Source organism: Dermacentor andersoni, chromosome 1 (assembly GCF_023375885.2).
Source record: "Dermacentor andersoni chromosome 1, qqDerAnde1_hic_scaffold, whole genome shotgun sequence".
In the NCBI taxonomy this organism is placed as follows: Eukaryota; Metazoa; Arthropoda; class Arachnida; order Ixodida; family Ixodidae; genus Dermacentor; species Dermacentor andersoni.
In genome coordinates, this window is record NC_092814.1 from 76,573,169 (window position 1) to 76,593,741 (window position 20,573).

The 20,573-nt window shown below is 44.7% G+C and overlaps 1 protein-coding gene across 1 annotated transcript in view; it reads right to left on the reverse strand.

The window, feature by feature from the left end:
- Positions 1-16,423: 16,423 nt before the first annotated feature.
- The window catches only part of LOC126544068 (transmembrane protein 208), a 63,595-nt gene continuing 59,445 nt past the window's right edge, over positions 16,424-20,573 (reverse strand). The window contains exon 6 of the mRNA XM_050191275.3: positions 16,424-18,254. Within this exon, the coding sequence (XP_050047232.1) occupies positions 18,129-18,254 (126 nt within the window). The 3' untranslated portion in view covers positions 16,424-18,128. The remainder of the gene's footprint in view (positions 18,255-20,573) is intronic.

The window sequence follows — 20,573 nt, forward strand, 5'->3', positions numbered from 1 at the left end:
TTAATCGCGAGAAGTGCCAAAACGTATTGCGATAAAAAAATATATCGTAACAGAAAAATCACCGCCTCTTCCAGTCCGTGAACAGCGAAGCTGTGTTAGTTACACCGAGTGTTGCAGCATGCAAGTCAAACTTCGCAAGCAGTCTATATGGCCGGATGGAATGTGCAGGACCATTAATCCAAAGCTCCGTATATTGGGCGCAAGGCCCACCACTGGAGATGAGGGCGCTGCAGTCGTTTTTGCGATTGGTTGGATTGAAGCTCTATTCTCGACACGCATGGCGGCTGCACGGCCGCCATTATCCGCCATTTTAGCTCTCTAACTAGCTGTCGAGAGCTCACGTGCCTTGAAATTTGCGCCGGGAAACGGAAGTGTTGCAAAATGCAATTTTGCGTTTTCATCAAGATGACGAAACGTGACGTGGAGCTGCAAATATTATCGAGTAATACATTTGTTTGGTAATTGGCAGCTACATTGCGACTTTAGCGCTTCAAACAGAAAGTGATCGGTAGTGTACAGAAGCCAGTGCAATGGATCTGCAATTCCGCGAATATGTGGTGGCGATCCAATATAGGTGTCATTTCAGCTTGTTGATTGGCTGAAGGAATATGCTGTGGGGAGCGTCACAGGAAGGGCCGTTTCGTAAACGTCAATTTGAAGTTGCGTGACGTTGCGCTGGGCCGCCATGGCAGAGATTTTCCGCCATAATTTGTGGTGCGACGAGCCGCGCGAATTATGCTAATGAGCAGCCATATGCAATGGCGGCCGAGAGGAATGCGTATCGTCACATTTTCCCCGTCGTTTGGCGCCATGAAAATCTTTTGTTCATAACGCGTGCTCATGGTATTTGCATCGCTCTCGGGTGGTGTTGGCACTTGTGTTTTGGGCCATCATTTTTTAAAATAATGCTTTTATATGAAATGCTATTCGTTGAACATAGCAAACTTTCTGCAACGTTGTCCACTTTTCATTGCTGCGTTCCTACGAAACACGGAAGCAGCTATTTGATGTCTAAAAGAAGTCTTGAACGGCTAATTCTAAAGTCTAGCAGCTGTCTTGATCAAGACATTTTGTAGCCATGCACGTCTAGAAGTACTTCAGTAAGCCTTAGCTGCTAACGTTACGCTAAAGGTTGGCTAATGGACAGCTTGACAAGAACAACTGAAGACTTCTGTTAGACATTCCCTCAAATTTTTGTGGCAGCTGTTACAGTAACACGAGGTTTGTCCACAGTTACAATTTATTTTAAACGACGCACGGACACCAGAAAAAGAAAAGTTTATATTGTCGAATAGAGTGATGTACAGGTAGTTTTTCCAGATGTGAACCATGGGAATAGTGTAGTACAGCTTCATTGGCAGATTAGTGCTTTTTACTTAGACCAATCAATTGAATGCCGCCTGTCAGAATTATTTTGTATATTTAAACAAAATCTTTATTCTATGCTTATATGATGCCAATGTTCGCCCATTGACTTAAACAAGAACACCTCTGCATGAAACACGTCATTATTGACAAAACTTCGCCCTTCTGGGTCTCCACCGAATTGAAATAGTTACAGCAGGGAAACATTTTGTCAGTGATGCTGCAGTTCAGGCAAAAATTACATTCTGGCTTCAGCTACAGGAGGCAGGATAGCCTGACACCAGTATACTAAAGAGAAAGCTGTGCTGCAATGAATTGTTTTGTTAAGAAATAAAGGATAGTTCACATCTGGAAAAACACTCCGCGGGCCACTCTACCAGGCAATATAATTTTTTTTCTGATGTACATGCCTCATTTAAAAGTAAATTGTAACTTACTTTGTGGGTGTCCCTAAGGTAACGCCACATGCTGGCACAGCATCACGCAGAAATAATGGCCAGTTCTTCGGCATACCACCCATTAGTGAATTCCTTGCACGTTGCATGTTACCCGAACTGAAAGATAAATCATAATATGCGTTTATTTTTTTAATACACTGTACGATGAGTTTTTTATGCATAAAACATGATTGCAAGCAAAAATTCAGCAAGACAACTACTTCACACCATGTCACACAGTCATACTTTATCTAATAAATTAGAAAAGATACAGAAAGTGTAATTAACAAGAGTGACAAATAACAGCAAAGGTGATCATGCATGAATCTTGAAGATGATTGCCGCCGCTGCCAGAGCACGCAGGCCAGCCTTCGTAGGACAAGAACCTTCACGCGTGGCCTGTGACAGCAAGCTTTTGAGGGCGCTGGCTGCCCACAAAAGCTTGCTGTCACAGGCCACACGTGAAGGTTCTTGTATACATAGGCAAGCAACACCTGCACAGAAGAGGGGAAGAAGGCGAGGGAGGAAATATGAATGTTCAAATTGTAACTTCAATTGGCAATATGTTCTGAGTAAGAAGTCTGGCTCACATTAAAAATAAATTTCAGCTCTCCTTTCTCTTAAATTACGGGTATCTTAAGGTATTATGTGATTTAAAATTACTAGTATATTTGGTATCCTCCCTGGTATATAGTTATTAAATTGCAGAGCAGAGTCACACAAAGTCAGCCTTTAAATTAGTATATGGTCTTTGTGGCTAAAAAGGCACTTATCAATTGTCAAAGAAGTCTGAGAAGCTTCGTGCAATATACAATCAGTTTAAAACAATGTTTAAAACGTAATCCACTCTGCAGGTAAATCATGTACTAACTTAATTAAAAAGTTATATAGCTTTTTATATTGTGAAACAAAAAGCAAGTTTGGCATTTGCACTGTCTAGCTCTTGCCCTTTTTTCAAACTTAGACATGATACAGTACAGGGTAACCAGATAGCATGCAAAGGAAGACAGGTGAAAAAGTAGTGACCTAAAGCAACACTTCTAGGCTGGATCAATCATTTTGTTAATATACTTTCATGTAACCCTAATTGGCTTAGGGCAATACCTGCCACCAATGACGCATCACCTTGGCTCTGGGGTTGGCAACAGCACAGACAGAATGTAGACCAATGTTTTCAAGTTCCTGGCGAACGATGGCTTGTACGAGGGGAACTGAAAAGGGGGTAGCATCAGGGCTACGCGAACAGAAAGCTGCGGACGCCATAGCGCCCATTTCACGTCGAACGATTCCCACCACGTCATCTGATGGAGACGCATGCTGTTGTGCGGGCTGATCTTCACATGTCTACGTTGCGGCAGTATTGTAAAGTCTAGCGAATGGTTGTAGGAGGCGTCGGCTCTTCGCCTGCTCGAATTAGCACTCTTTGATTATAGCATCAACAGTAGAGCAGCTTTTGCACATGAGAAGATTAAAGGCGTCGTCAGCAATGCCCTTAAGCACGTGCCCGACCTTCTCAGCTTCTGTCATGTCGTGATCGGCTTTACAACAAAGCGCCAGCACGTCCTGGATGTACGAGACATAGGACTCCGTGGGAATTGGGCACGGGAAGCCAGTTTCTGCTTTGCGGTAATCTTACGGCCGGCTGGTTTGCCAAAGAACTCTGTTAACTTCTCTTTGCATTGGTCCCAGCTGGTTAGCTTCTCTTTGTGGTTTTCGTACAACACCTTTGCCGTGCCTCTTAGGTGGAACAACAGGTTAGCTAGCATAAGGCCCAAACAATGAAATGTTCCTTTCCTTCGAGCGCTTCCTAACCTTACGTGAGGCCTCCTTACAGCGAAGGACCGATGGAGGAAGCAAGCGTACTCTGAAAGCTCCCTTCACCCGTCCTCACGTAAGGAACGGTTGCCGCATGCCTGGGTTCGAGATTATCTCTTAAAAGCTTTACGCGAACACAATTATTCAATAAAAAAATGTTGTATCGTCGCACAGTCTTTAAATTTCAACTAAGATTTCAACTAAGATGTCATTAACTCTCGTTTGTTCCCTCACCCAATCTGCTCTTTTCTTATCCCTTAACGTTACACCCATCATTCTTCTTTCCATAGCTCGTTGCGTCGTGCTCAATTTAAGTAGAACCATTTTCGTAAGCCTCCACGTTTCTGCCCGGTAGGTGAGTACTGGTAAGACACAGCTATTATACACTTTTCTTTTGAGGGATAATGGCAACCTACTGATCATGATCTGAGAATGCCTGCTAAACGCACCCCAGCCCATTATTATTCTTCTGACTATTTCCGTCTCATGATCCGGATCCGCCGTCACTACCTGCCCTAAGTATATGTATTCCCTTACCACTTCCAGTGCCTCGCTACCTATTGTAAATTGCTTTTCTCGTGGGAGGCTGCGATCTCCAAGCCGGACCTGGTCGACCAGCGCGAACTAGTCGCCCGGGCCCGGAGGGCGATCCAAGCCAGAGGGCTCCTGGAATAAGGGACCCTCCCACCTCGACTGACAAGTCACGACTTAAAATAAAGGTTTCATTCTCTCTCTCTCTCTTCCGAGACTGTTAACCATTACTTTAGTGAGCACGAGGTCGCGGGATCGAATCCCGGCCAAGGCGGCCACATTTCGATGGAGGCGAAATGCGAAAACACCCGTGTACTTAGATTTAGGTGCACGTTAAAGATCCCCAGGTGGTCGAAATTTCCGGAGTCCTCCACTACGGCGTGCCTCATAATCAGAAAGTGGTTTTGGCACGTTAAACCCCATAATTTTTAACCATTACTTTAGTTTTCTGCAGATTAATTTTTAGACCCATTCTTCTGCTTTGCCTCTCCAGGTCAGTGAGCATGCATTGCAATTGGTCCCCTGAGTTACTAAGCAAGGCAATATCATCAGCGAATCGCAAGTTACTAAGGTATTCTCCATTAACTTTTATCTCCAATTCTTCCCAATCCAGGAATCTGAATACCTCCTGTAAACACGCTGTGAATAGCATTGGAGAGATCGTATCTCCCTGCCTGACGCCTTTCTTTATTGGGATTTTGTTGCATCCTTTATGGAGGGCTATAGTGGCTGTGGAGCCGCTATAGATGTCTTTCAGTATTTTTACATACGGCTCGTCTACACCCTGATTCCGTAATGCCTCCATGACTCCTGAGGTTTCGACAGAATCAAACGCTTTCTCGTAATCAATGAAAGCTATATATAAGGGTTGGTTATATTCCGCACATTTCTCTATCACCTGATTGATAGTGTGAATATGGTCTATTGTTGAGTAGCCTTTACGGAATCCTGCCTGGTCCTTTGCTTGACAGAAGTCTAAGGTGTTCCTGATTCTATTTGCGATTACCTTAGTAAATAATTTGTAGGTAACTGAGAGTAAGCCGATCGGTTTATAATTTTTCAAGTCATTGGCGTCCCCTTTATGATGGATTAGGATTATGTTAGCGTTCTTCCAAGATTCCGGTACGCTCGAGGTCATGAGGCATTGCGTATACAGGGTTGCCAGTTTTTCTAGAACAATCTGCCCACCATCCTTCAACAAATCTGCTGTTACCTGATCCTCCCTAGCTGCCTATCCCCTTTGCATAGCTCCCAAGGCTTTCTTTACTTCTTCCGGCGTTACCTGTGGGATTTCGAATTCCTCTAGACTATTCTCTCTTCCATTATCGTCGTGGGTGCCACTGGTACTGTCTAAACCTCTATAGAACTCCTCAGCCACTTGAACTATCTCATCCATATTAGTAATGATATTGCCGGCTTTGTCTCTTAACGCATACATCTGATTCTTGCCAATTCCTAGTTTCTTCTTCACTGCTTTTAGGCTTCCTTCGTTCCTGAGAGCATGTTCAATTCTATCCATGTTATACTTCCTTATGTCAGCTGTCTTACGCTTGTTGATTAACTTGGAAAGTTCTGCCAGTTCTATTCTAGCTGTAGTGTTAGAGGCTTTCATACATTGGCGTTTCTTGATCAGATCTTTCGTCTCCTGCGATAGCTTACTGGTATCCTGTCTAACGGAGTTACCACCGACTTCTATTGCACACTCCTTAATGATGCCCACAAGATTGGCGTTCATTGCTTCAACACTAAGGTTCTCTTCCTGAGTTAAAGCCGAATACCTGTTCTGTAGCTTGATCTGGAATTCCTCTATTTTCCCTCTTACCGCTAACTCATTGATCGGCTTCTTATGTACCAGTTTCTTCCGTTCCCTTCTCAGGTCTAGGCTAATTCGAGTTCTTACCATCCTATGGTCACTGCAGCGCACCTTGCTGAGCATGTCCACATCTTGTATGATGCCAGGGTTAGCGCAGAGTATGAAGTCTATTTCATTTCTAGTCTCGCCGTTCGGGCTCATCCACGTCCACTTTCGGCTATCCCGCTTGCGGAAGAAGGTATTCATTATCCGCATGTTATTCTGTTCCGCAAACTCTACTAATAACTCTACCCTGCTATTCCTAGTGCCTATGCCATATTCCCCCACTGCCTTGTCTCCAGCCTGCTTCTTGCCTACCTTGGCATTGAAGTCGCCCATCAGTATAGTGTATTTTGTTTTCACTATACCCATCGCCGATTCCACATCTTCATAGAAGCTTTCGACTTCCTGGTCATCATGACTGGATGTAGGGGCGTAGACCTGTACAACCTTCATTTTGTACCTCTTATTAAGTTTCACAACAAGACCTGCCACCCTCTCGTTAATGCTATAGAATTCCTGTATGTTACCAGCTATATTCTTATTAATCAGGAATCCGACTCCTTGTTCTCATCTCTCCGCTAAGCCCCGGTATCACAGGACGTGCCCGCTTTTTAGCATTGTGTAGATTCTTTTGGCCTCCTAACTTCACTGAGCCCTATTATATCCCATTTACTGCCCTCTAATTCCTCCAATAGCACTGCTAGACTCGCCTCACTAGATAGCGTTCTAGCGTTAAACGTTGCCAGGTTCATATTCCAATGGCGGCCTGTGCGGAGCCAGGGATTCTTAGCACCCTCTGCTGCGTCGCAGGTCTGACTGCCGCCGTGGTCAGTTGCTTCGCAGCTGCTGGGGACTGAGGGCCGGGGTTTGATTATAGTGTTCATATAGGAGGTTGTGGCCAAGTACTGCACCAGGGTGGCCAATCCTGCTCTGGTGAGGGAGTGCGTTACCGGTTCTGGTCACCGGGATCAGGCCACAATCCAGGCCTGTTTATGCAATTTTATCAACACGCGGATTTTTTTTTTTTAATCGCCTTACCGGCGCTCTACATCACCGCTTCGCCCAACTTCCCATCTTGTCGACCGGCCCTCGGAAAACTAACTGTTGCAGTTTTTGGAGGGGCAACTGCTTCTTATCGATCTTCAAAAATTCCTCCTGTTCGCCCGGCCAACATGCTTTCTGTAAATGTCGAAGGTGTTCCCGCGTCAGCTCGCATCGATACCGGGGCCGCCTTTTCTGTTCTTCGTAGTGATCTGTGTTCCCGGCTCCGGAAAGTAAAAACACCTTATCTTGGACCTATTTTGCGTGGTGCTAATAATGCATTCATTCACCCCGACGGACAGTGTACTGCTCGTGTTCTCATCGACGGCATACGCCACCACATTGAGTTTATCATCCTTCCAACGTGTATCCATGAACTTATACTGGGTTGGGGCTTCCTACATTCTGCTTCAGCCGTCATTTCATGTAGAGAGGACGTTGTCCATATCGCGGATACAGCGCTTGCACCTGTTACGGACTCTTCACTTTCATGCGTGAACTTGGCCATCGCTGCAGACTACGTCCTGCGTCCTGGTCACGAAGACGTTGTAGCCGTAACATCCAGTCAGATCGCCGACAGAGACGCCCTAGTCGCCCCTTCTTCTCGCTGTACTTCTCGCGGAATCTCATTGCCGCCTGTCTCGTCCGGTTCTCACGTGGTCACGCACTTCTGTCTGCTTTCAACACGACCCCAGATCCTGTGATGCTGCCCAAAGGGATGACTGTGGCAACCCTCGCCGACACTCAACCTATCTCTATAGTCACGCTTTGCCCTTCTTCATCGCCAGCACCAACCTCAGGTTTGGATGATTCTTTCCCTCCTCCAGCCGCTCTTGGTTCTGACCTAACAGCCGCGCAGCCCGAAGCCTTACTGGTGGTCTTGGCAAAGCACAAAGCCTGTTTCGATAGCTGTTCCCCTGTGTTGAGCCAAACTCCTGCGGCTACACACAGCATCGAAACCGATGGTTCCGCTATAATACGACGACGCCCCTATCGTGTATCGCCGTCCGAACGAAAGGTCATTGAACAACAGGTTGCTGACATGCTTGCGCGGAAGATAATACGGCCTTCATCTAGCCCATGGGCTTCTCCCGCGGTCCTGGTAAAGAAAAACGATGGCTCCGTTGGCTATTGCGTCGATTATCGAGCGCTCAATAAGATCACACGCAAGGACGTATATCCAATACCTCGAATTGACGACGCTTTGGACACACTACAAAGGGCGGAGTATTTCTCCAGCCTTGATCTTCGATCATGATATTGGCAAATTCCGATGACCGAGACTGACCAAGAAAAGACCGCATTCGCTACACCAGACGGACTTTATGAATTTAACGTGATGCGTTTTGGCCTTTGTAACGCTTCTGCCACATTTGAGCGCATGATAGACAACGTACTTTGTTGTCTAAAATGGAAGACCTGCCTCTGTTACCTGGACGATATTGCCATCTTTTCGTCTGACTTCAGCCAACATCTTCATCGATTAGACGAAGTTCTCAAGTGCCTTGCAAATGCTGGTCTCCAGATCAATATAAAAAAATTCAAATTTGCAAGCAAGACAATAATAGTATCGGGCCACGTCGTCTCAAAAGATGGCATCTAGCCACACCCCGAAAAGATTAGTGCTGTTCTTCAGTTTCCTCGCCCCAAACAACAGAAAGATCTACGTAGTTTCCTTGGCTTGGCGTCATATTTTCGTCGATTTATACGCAACTTCGCTGCAAGAGCAGCTCCTCTACACAAGCTACTGGTTACCGGTGCCTCTTTCACATGGACTAGCGACTGCGAGTCGGCTTTTCAAGACCTTAAGCGACATCTTTCTTCCGGACCAGTGCTTCGCCACTTCGATAATCAAGCCCCCACCATATACTCCATACTGACGCAAGCGCACAAGGTATTGGCGCAGTACTTCTGCAACGTAATGTAGCCTCTAAAGAGCAAGTCATAGCATATGCCAGCCAAACACTTTCTCCAGCTGAGCGGAACTGCACCATTACAGAGCAAGAGTGCCTGGCTATCGTTTGGTCGATTCAGAAGTTTCGCCCATACCTTTACGGCCGCCACTTCACGATCGTCACCGACCATCATGCTCTGTGTAAGCTGTCATCAATGAAAAACATGTCAGGACGCTGGATACTCCGCTTGCAGGAATATGACTTTACTATAACGTACAAGTCTGGAAAAAGTATTTTTTCTCAAGCTCTTTTCAAACAAAGGCCTTCTCCTCACCCGCATCAAAGCTGCCAGCGACTTGCGTATGTCGTCATATGAAAAATTCATAGACGGCTGCTATTGGCCAACAGCTGATATCAAGATGGGTGTTTGGATCAGTGCACTTCTTCCTACTTTACTGTGTATATTAATTGACGCAGTTTACTAAACAAGCTCGAGTAGGCGAAAATCTGCGCTTCGGATTTCGATAACAATTACGTTCTTCCGGAAGAAGCCAATGATGATCTTTATAGGCATCTCCTTTGAAACTGGCCGGCGACATACAGTCGCCTATTATAGTCTGCTTGAGTTAATCAGGCATTACATGCATGTAAAGCAGTCTAGCATTTTGCGAATATCTCCTTGATCATTTCTCTCTTCACAAAAACCTGATTCTATTACTCTCCTGCCTTTTAAGCATGAAATGCTTTTAGCTACCGTTCTCGGCGACCTTCAAGTGACTTTGAGCCAAAAGCCAAAGCCGTTATCCGGGCACTAAGGCGAGAGCATTCGAGCATGGTTGCGAGAAGAAAACGAGATTATCCGGGCAAGCAGTTAAAACTTACGAAAATGCGGTCTCTGGCCCACGACCCTTTGTACAGGGCTCAGCGATTGAAACGCGATACTCCGACAGCATGGCGGCCGGCACATTTTGCGCCACCGGTGATCGCTGAAGTGGCCGAATGTAGTTACGATGCATCAAAAATATTCTCGCTTTCGTGTGACACAAAAATGCATCATCTCAGCGTCACCAGTGCCCACCGGTGGCGCAACAAAGTACCGGCCGCCATGTTGTCCGAGTATAGCGTTTAAATCGCTGAGCACTTTACAGGATCGTTTATATACGCTAGTAACTGCCCAAATGAGCCACAAAAAATATTGCTTCCGAATTCTTTGTTTGTTCACAATATCACTCAAGATGTAACTTCTAGTATGCCAAGTTTATTGGTAATTTCCAATAGCGATATTCAAAAGGCAGATACACCATACATTTGTCATCTTTTGGCGCCGAGTCTGTGCTTTCTTCAACGCCAGCGGTTCGCGAGTTCCACGGCGCGGGTTTGCGTCGCCTCCTTCGAGAGATGGCGCCACGCTACGTGAGCAGATAAAGCTCCTCAATCTCCAACAGTAGCGCCAACCACTTCCCTCCTCCTCTGCTCGGTGCAACCTCGGCTAGGGCCACCCTACCTCGGCTAACACGCTACCGGAGGAAATACGCGGAAAAGTTCGTTCGAGCCCTGCGGAGCAGCTTTTCCATCGAGATCTTGCTTCGTCAGTCGGTAACTGGCCTTAAGAATGTCGCGTTGGAATTGCGGAAAAAACAGAGAAAAGGACCATTATTTCAGGCGTAAAGCACGCGCACGTTGAGAGTTCGTGTTGCTGAAACACGACGCATGCACGCGGTGTGCTTAAACAAGCGCGTAATTACCAGTTTCAGGTTTTGACAACGTGAAAGTATGCGTACGTGGTTTCGTAGGTTCACATACAGTGCATATGACGCATGCGATACCCATACCCAATCGGGCGCATAAAAATTTTAACGTTAAACAGTAAAAATGTTAATCCTTATCAGCGGGCCTGCGGGGCGCTTTTTACGTTGCGGGGTACTTTGGTAATGGCGACGACAGATTGTTTTTTTTTTTTTTTGTAGTACTGCTCCAGGAGGGCACATTTAACGGCTAACAGGGGCCTCTGGAGAGCACGTGATACTACAAGTGTTCCCGTAGCCGCTTTGGTGCCCTGAAAACACCGTCAGTAATAGGAAATAATGACACGTTGTTACAACTAGTAAATAAAACCTAATGAAGAAATACAATCACGTCGACGCGCCAACTTCTGACGCAGCGCCACCGCGCCCGCGCGAGAATTACGAAACGCCAACGAGGAATTTACCGGCCCACGTACAACCACGATCAAAGTGCACGTTAAACATCCCCCAGGCGACCTAAAGTTATCCGTAGCCATCCACTACGACCTCCCTCATAGCTTTAGTCGCTTCGGGACGTTAAAAACGTTGATCACCAAAACCAAATCAATACATGCGGGCATACATTCGAAGCTAAACGACTGCATCCGTAAGTCATAGTGAGATTTGCAAAAGCATCGAGAATGTGCTAACTTCTGGTGGAGCTCAAAACACAGCATGAATAAAGTCGCTTTTATGTCACACGCCAGCTGCAGATGCGTACACTTTCGCCGCAAGACGAAACTACGTAAAACAAAGAGAGCACATTCGAAAAAAAGTCAACTTAGACGCGCTAAAAGCACGCACAGCGTGCACATACACTTTTTTGACGCGGCAGGCGTGAACTATGCTCAAAAGAAGAGGTTGTGCGGAACCGTGGCACTTCATAAAGCCGTGCGTTTTTTGCCACTTCCTCGAAGTCAGCCCGCCCGATCCTATGTATCCACATTTCTTTACGCATTGCGCTCACCGGATGGTAAAGAAACAAGCATTTTGCCGTCGCTATGTCGGTTGCGGCAACCGAAGGCGCAGCAGCACGGCATCACAATTAAGTTCTCCGTCCCTAACACACTCAATCTGTTCCGCTAACGCACTCGATCAATCCGTTTGCGCGTACTTTCGTCGCGCAGGACCAACAATGGCGGTCGGAGCGCGCAGGAAAGAAAAAATATACAAAAGCGCGGTGCCTGCTTCCGCGCTGAAAAGAACATACAAAAGCGAGGCGCCTGCTTCCACGTGACACAGATTGGCCAATGGGGGAGCGGAGGAGGCTGGGTCGCCAGGAGGCGTGGAGGAGGAAACGTCGAGGAGAGCGGGATGGCGGAAAGATCTAAGAATGCCGCTACTTTTGGAAAATTGAAGGGCTTTATGACCAGGCCGGCAGCGTCCGGCGTGCCGCAGACGGTTGTGAGTAACCGTCGCAGTTACACCAACCAGTCTGCTTTGTCAGCAGTCATTTCATGCGTACATCTACTCTCAACTACATAAGAGCCAGCATTTTGTTTCCAGCAATACTCTAAATGTCCCTTGCTTATCCCCACTGCTGATCAGTTAATGCTTCCATATTTGAATCCCAGTGCTTCTAGAAGGTGGACGTTTCCTACAGGTCTTGTTGGTTCAATATCTTGGCATTCAATTACGACATTCCGAGTCATTTTCGGACTTTTGTTTATCATGAAGAAAGCAGCACAAAGTGTCAGAACAGGACCAGCACTGATCTGTTCTTCCGTCTCATGTTTCGTCTTTGTATAGCTTTCTTCATGATACAAGTGTACAAACTCGCCCAGTTGTCAATCCTTCTGCAGAGGCCTTTACCTTGCAGTGGATTTCTGATAACAAGGAGGATCAGAGGCAGTGCTAGTACGACATCATGACAATGCTTCTGTTCCTTCCCAAGCATGTACTATGAAGACCGCTGGTTTGCGCTTCCACCACAACTCAGGTGACTTACTTTTCAGTGCCATGTGTAGGCAGTGTTCATCAATGACCAGCAAACCAAAGGAGCCTTGGCAATCGCTGGACAGCAAACATAAGCAGCTCCTTATAGCCACATGCATCCTACTGCTGACCACAACAGCCTTCTTCACTGCAGGACAGGGAGCACAATTGTCTGATTAACCTATTTGGCAGCACACACTCAGAGGCAAAGCTGCCTAGGAATCACACCTACAATGCAAGGCAAAAAGACTAAACCGAGCTCTCAAGTCTTGCAGGCTAATTCAGGCAAAAAGCTCTTCAAACAGTGGGAATGGGTCTATTTCAAACTTGCGCAATCAGCTGGTATGATTGCAAATAGAAGTGGCAACTGTATTATGCATAGAATGCAGTCAATGAACGAAAGTGATCACAGAAACAGTTAATTTGAATTTAATGGCGCAAAAGCGACTAAGACCATGCTGTGCCAGTTACAAGACAGTGGAAGATCCAATGTTAAGGCAGCAATAGCTGTGTTACCTTAAAGTCGATGTAAATACCCAGTTTCATCTAAAAACTCGAACAGGTTAGTGAATGGCATTAGCGGCTCGTCGCCCAATATTAAGGCAGGGTGTAAAGGTATATGCAAGTGATGAAAATTGTTGAAATGTTTCCACCTCTGTGTTTCAGTATGTGGACATGACATAATGATGTGGTTTACTGTAAGCGATTCACAGTATTTCTCACAAGTTGGTGGGTTTTCTTTGCGAAATAGAAAATTGTGTTAGATGCGCGTGTCCAATTCAAAGTCGACATAACATCACCTCATAGAACCGTTCTTGGTGACTGCATGATTTCCACTCGCCAAGGAGTGGTTTAGTCATATGTAACTTGTTATTTATGCACGAGTTCCATTCTGGTTGCCATTTTGATGCTAGGACCTTGCAAATCACTCGGTTACTGTCTTTGTATGGAAGTGTTATGTGAGTTATGCTTTTGTGCGCTGCCATGGATGCGCTTCTATCTGCTCCTTCATTCCCTGGTATCCTAACATGGCTTGGAAGCCAGCAGAATCGTACAGTTCCTCCGTATTTTTCATTAAAGACCATGTTTAAGATATCGCCAAGCAGGGGTTCAGACATGGAGGTAATGTTTAGAGCTCTCAGGGCACTTAATGAATCGGTATAAATAATAGCATTCTTCTGCTTGTCGGTAGCAATTTTCTTAACTGCGATTCATATTGCATAAACTTCGGCGGTAAAGACTGAAGAATTATTTATCCGAATGCTATTTTCCCAATTTTTCGTTTCTGATCCCGACACCTACGTATTCTTGTGTTTTAGAGCCATCAGTGTAAAATTCCGTGTAGTTTTTATATTTTTCTTGAATAGGGCAGAACTCTTGTATTATGTGTTCTTGTGGAATGTCTTTTTCTTTAGATGTGTTAGTGTCCAGTCACATAGCTGTGTAAAACTGCACCATGGGGGCAATCCTGGTGGCCTTTCAGAAACCTGGAGGACTTCATGAGGAACACCATAAATCTGACAGTATTCTTTGTGTCGTAAGATAAGTGGCCGAATCATGTTTGGTTTATTTGTGTAGTGTACCCGTGATTTGCACTGTGTTACGATGTTGTAGCATATATGTTGTGGTGATGATTGAATTCTCAGTACATAGCAAAGTGTAAGTAGTGCTCTGCGGTGCTGTAAGGAAGGCTCATTACAGTCAACGTATAAACTTTGGACAGGCGATGTTCTGTAGGCACTCACTAGTCGTAGGCTGAGATTATGAACTGGATCAAGTCGTTTAACATAGGACTGTCTCGCTGCACCATAAACTACACTACCGTAGTCGAGGATGCTATGTACAAGGGACCGATATAGGTAGTACAGTCGAATCCCACAACGAAATTCTCGCGACAGCGAAAGATTTTTGTATCCCCGGCAAACGGCCATAGAATTCAATGCATTTCGTACCTCTCGGTTACGAAATGTCGCTGTACTGCAATCCCGCATTAACGAAATTTGCTGGCATATAACTCTGCATATTACCTACTTGCATAGGGCTAGCAGGTTCCAAAATGTGCTCAAATGCGATTGTTTTGCACTAAAATTGCGTAACATACCACCACATTACACTTGTATGGGTGCCACCATTTTTCTTCACAAAAACAACCAAGCATCGTAAGCAGTCAGTGCGCTGGAAACATGTAATGGCCACCATCATGTTTGTTATCGCCCGTTTGCTACCGACATGTGACGACGGTTTTTGCATGCCTACTATAGGCGTGATTGTAGATCGTTGTTCGAAACGCGCATTCAGTTTGCGTTCCCTGCGGCTGAGGATTCGGCGAGGCCTAGGCCAATCGCGTGAAGCAAAACTGAACGCAAACTGAATGCACATTTTGAAGAAAAATCGCCGATCACGGCAGTGCACTGTGTAATGTGCGCCTCAGAGAGAAAAATGCAGCAAAAAGAAGGAAATCCACGTCCCACCGACATGGAATTGTTTATGGCGCTTGAGATGGCGGTCGCAGCATATGGAGCGTCACGCATCGGGCCATGATTGAGCGATTGTTCGGGAGTACGCATCCCTTGCTTCAAGAACGCTGGTTTTCGTGCCAGCCGACAGGCATTGTGTGCAAATTCGGTGCCGGCTGTAGATTTGCGTGAAAAGCCTGTTATCTCGATCGTTTGCCTTCGGGTACACGAATACAGTCACTTTTGCGCTCAGCACTACACGCGTCGGCACCTACGCGCAACAGCGTGCGCTGGAGAAATGCTGCTGCATGCACTGTTGCTCTGCGTCCGGTGCCAAGTTACGCAAAATCTCGCAAAAGTGATCGCATCTCCGAAAGCAATTGACCGAGAATACTGCGCTACGGCAGTGCTGCCACTTCTGGGCAATGCATGTGGCACACTTTGTACTATTGGCAATGCGGCTCTAAATCCTCGAGCAAAGCTTGCAAAGTAGGCTAACGAAATTTTGACAGTAAAGTTTTGTTCTGCAATGCATTACCTATCTGTGCGGTTTTTTTGTTTTTTTTCGCAACAACGAAATTCTCACGACAGCAAATTTTTTCGCGCTTCCCGCCGATTTCGTTATTGCGAGGTTCAACTGTAGACATGTTCTGTCAGATCCCCAGTGCTTGTGCGATAAAACCTTGAGGATATTTAGTGGTTTATTTGCTTTAATTTTAGTTGTGTTAATGTGGGCCAGGAAGTTCAGTTTTGTGTCAAAAGTTACGCCTAAAAATTTGTAGTCTTCTTTGACTGGCAGTGTTGTACCATCCAATGTGAGAACTGGACTGCACTGTAACCTTCGCTTCTGGGAAAAGAGAAGTGTATCAGTTTTGTGTGTTGAAAACTGGAAACCATTTTTGTTAGCCAATTGTGTAAGATTATTTATCGCTATTTGTAGTTGTCTTTCGCAGGTGGGTAAGTTTGAGGCGCAGCAAGCCACTTGCAAATCGTCGACATATATTGATTGAGTGCATAATAGATGATGGGTTGATCTCATTAACAGAGTTCATTTTGACTATGAAGAGTGTCGTGCTCAGAATGCAACCCTGTGGAAAGTCATTTTCTTGTGTAAATGTGCGTGAAAGTATTGTGCCAAGACGTACTTGAAATGTTCTATTTGACATGAAATCACAGACAATTTAGCATTCTGCCACGAATTCCCAGGTCAGCCAGGTCTCTCAAAATTCCATATCGCCACATGGTATCATATGCTTTTTCTAAATTGAAGAAAACTGAGATAGAACAGTCTGTAAAATGAGTGCAAAAGGGCAGTTGACAACTTTTCCTTTATAGTGCAAGGGAACAGTAAGTGTATTTTAGTTCTAAGATTGAAGCTCAATCATCCAGAAAGAAGGGTGAGAAATCATAAAAAAAAAAGGGAACTATGCCAACAATTTCAGGCAAGGCAAGATGTCCAATGTATTTAGTGCATGAAATTATTTCAGTGACCAAGTGGGTTTTATTCACAGCTCTTGAGCCCATCATGCAACGGCAACATACTTTCACAACCTTGAACACATGAGCACACCTCTCCCAATGGTGGTGCACATCACAGTGCACACACACACACACGCACGCGTGCACACACACACACACACACACACACACACACACACACACACACACACACACACACACACACACTAGTGCCAAATTCAATCGCACAGGCTATTTGCACAATGTCATTTGACACTCCTTGACTTAATTCTTACTTTCCTACAAAGAGGATAGAAGTGTTATTGTTGAGACTGCATATGCCATACTGCTCAGTCATCATAAGGAGGTCTGGCAAGAATTATGTAATCAACTCTACAATCCATCACCAGAAGCTTTATGTTCATTCCCCACAATACCATGCAGAAAGATCATTGCAGCTAACAAAGGCTTTCCATAATTACTTTGTTTAGCACAAAACAACGGACACTAGAAAGACATCTTTGTTGTCTTTCTTGTGTCTGTTGTTTTGCGCTAAACAAAGTAATTATGGATTCACACCAACTAGCCCACCAACACATTGTGCTGAACAAAGGCTTTGCTGATAACAGTAGACTATTGGACCTACAAGCATTGAAGCAGCATGGAAATTATTGTTTCAGTCATTTGGGACAGCTGGTTGACTGACTGACTGACCGATTGACTGTCGGACTGATTGATCGACCTTGCATCCAAAAGCGACACCCTGGCTATGGCAAATGCCATGGTGAATGGCTACAGATTGCTTATGACTACCTAGAGTCCCTTAATGTGCACCTAAGTACTATCAGTACACAAGAATTTTTGTATTCTCCCCTCAAATCGTAGACACCCTAGCGAGTATAAATATCTATTCTCTTATTCTCAACGGCAGAACAAGAAAGCTGAAACATGGCAACACTTCAAATTACACAATGCAAGAGCACTACCCTTTATCCTTCTTGGTGAATCATTACCGTGATGTGTCATTTGTCATATGTTATCAATGCAAAAGCCCCTACGAGCACGGCAGAAAAACAAGCTGGTCACTAAGTTCCTGTGCAGAACAATGAATAGAAGTGGAACCACCAAATGAAAACACAAATTTGTGAAAAAAATGCCACCAATGGGAATCAGATGGCATCAAAAATTAAATAGAGAAAAACAATAGCAAACCACATAATCTCAACTTTATCAATCCACGGCTTCATGAATATTTCCGACATCATCTTTTATTTTCACATTTGTGAATGTCAATGGCAATTCAACCACTGAACCTTGAGCGAAAGTAAGACTGCATGTGCCTCCTATATATGGTAAAGAGCCTTTTAGAGTAAAGTCCAACAATTTCATTTTACTTCAGATATTTCATCTTGTGACTTCAAAACCAAATAATGCAGTGCATGCACCTACTTAATTTCAACTTCTGAATATTGGCGATCAATGTAAGCACATCCAACTCTCAACCTATCTTGAACCAGCACACATAATAATGTATATGCACATACGACAGTAGTCTTTTAATGTCGTCTGCTCTTGCGTTCCAATTTCTTCTGTTTTTTGTCATCTACCTCCGGAGGTGCTGGCTGGAAGAACCATGGTCCCAAAACGTTGACCCAGAGTAAGCAGAATGCATATGCAGGAGCCTGGGGGAAATAAAAATCAGTATTAAATGCTGCTAGAGGGTTAAATCAGAGGAAGAATAAAAGATGATAGTGTCAAATAATGTCCAAGATTTAGGTATCATTCATAACAACAAAGCAAACATTGGGGCACGAAAACTAGGAACGTGTATAGTAAACCATTACTTGACAGTAACATATAAGCTACAAATCAGCATAGTACCAGTGCCACATCTATTAAAAAAAATGGGGGTTTTACGTGCGAAAACAACGATATAATTGTAGGGGTAGGGGACTCTGGATTAATTTTAACCATCTGGGGTTCATCAAAGTGCACCTAATGCATGGTACCCAGACACCTTTGAATTTAGCACCCATCGAAATGTGGCTGCCATGGCCGGGATCTGATCCTGCAACCTCCAACTTAGCAATGCAATGCCATGGCCTCTAAGCTACCGTGGCAGGAGTGTGCCCAAGAAGGTTACATAAAGCTTCTGGAGTGGCAGCCCCTGTAGCCGCCTACGGGAGCGAGTGAAGCCGCCACCAGCCACATTGCTAGAGAAAAAAGTGTGTAGCTCCACCATAGGCAGCCACAAAACATGCTCGGCGCTCCACTGCGTTTGCAGCTCTAGGAGGAAACATCAAGAAGACACCTCTTAAAGAAGTATGACAGTACACGGTGTTTCTGTTGTCAATAAAAGTATTCCTGCATCCATTTGTTGCCGTACGATTTGAGCAAAGTTGCCAGTGGTACGCTTCGCTCACTGTACTTCCTCACTTGGCCAAACTAAGAACGATCTCTACACACAAACTAGATTTGTGTGATGCAACTACGTAATGAATATTCATCACTGTTTACCCACTAACTCATGTGGGAGATTTTCAGGCACCCTAGATAAAGACCTAATAGACTTTCGGCCTGCCGACATTTGACCATACGGCGCCACCATCATTCTATATTTCGTGAGTGCTATCGTACCTGAAAAAATTGTACTGAATATGTTGTGTCCCCTGAAGATAGTTCTAAGAAGGTCTTCATGTCACTGCAGGCCTTATTTAAATCGCAGAATTATATGAACTGCTCTTTATTCTAGTACACAACTTGTTCATACAAGAAAAGGCACTGAAAACCATGTCTTTAATTACGTCCTGAAAGACTTCTTATTCATATACTCATGCTAGAGGTTGCATCGTAAGGAACTTCGCTGTGAATGCTCTCTTCTATTTATGTGCACCCAAAAGAAATTTTTATTGAAAGCATGCGACAACTGAAACATATCAGTGAGAAATGCTAAACAGACATAGAAACAGCAGAAATGCTAAGTGATACCTAGCTGGTCACAAGAAGCATATTCCTCCACAATAGAAGCTCAGTTTGGAACCTAGGTTCTGCATTTATTAATTTTTGAGTACTACAAGTGTTGAAATCAGTGTTTACGCTTTTTTTCTTTTTTACGGCAATGTTGTGTGCTGAAAACCTTAGCATTCTGCAATTTTCTTGTAATAGATGATGCTCTCGTGTTCAAGCCCAGCTTTTACAGCAGAACTTCTTGCTTGATGAGTTGGTACAAATGAACGGACAGAAAACCTACGAACCCTATCGACACGTACGAGAATTGAACTTGCAACTCTTCCCTTGTTTTAAGGGCAGTGCTCGTTCTGCCCCCACCTTCTCTAGCTATACGCATCTGTCACACTGGTTTCTCCATTAAAACACTGGCACAGCGCGGTAAGTACATGGTGCTAACCACGTGGTACAAACCAAACAGAGCATGTCGTCGTACAAGCATACTTCACAAGTATTCGAGCACAACCCAAGACCACTGTGAGCCAGCGGTGAAATACGGTCCTCTCATTCTAACATAAATAGCCACATGCATGTGCTGAATAAAATTATACACAGTGACATGCCTAAGTGTATTTAAGACGTAAATTTAATACTGACATATGCTTCGATACGAGCACTTTCCTAAGCACGCACCATTGAAGCAAACGTATGCACAACATGCAGACGGACAAGAGCAAATGACAAAAGTTTATGTTGTAAGTGAAACGTTAAGCCCGGTGTCACCTTCACACGACTGGGGCAGCTGTGACCTATTGAGGTGTTCAATATTCAATCAACTAACTGCCATAGGAAGCTGAGATGTTCTGAAGCCAAGCAAAGCATGAAGAAAATGAGCTGCTTCTGTGTTAAGGTGTATAGTAATTCTAGAGAACCATGATATTTCTGCTTGTAACCCTTAATAAGAATTTGGAAGAATATTTGCAGCTGGTGATTATATAGGCTACAATTAGCAGTGCTCTTGTGTGGTTCAATGACACTTCATTGCATTCTACAGT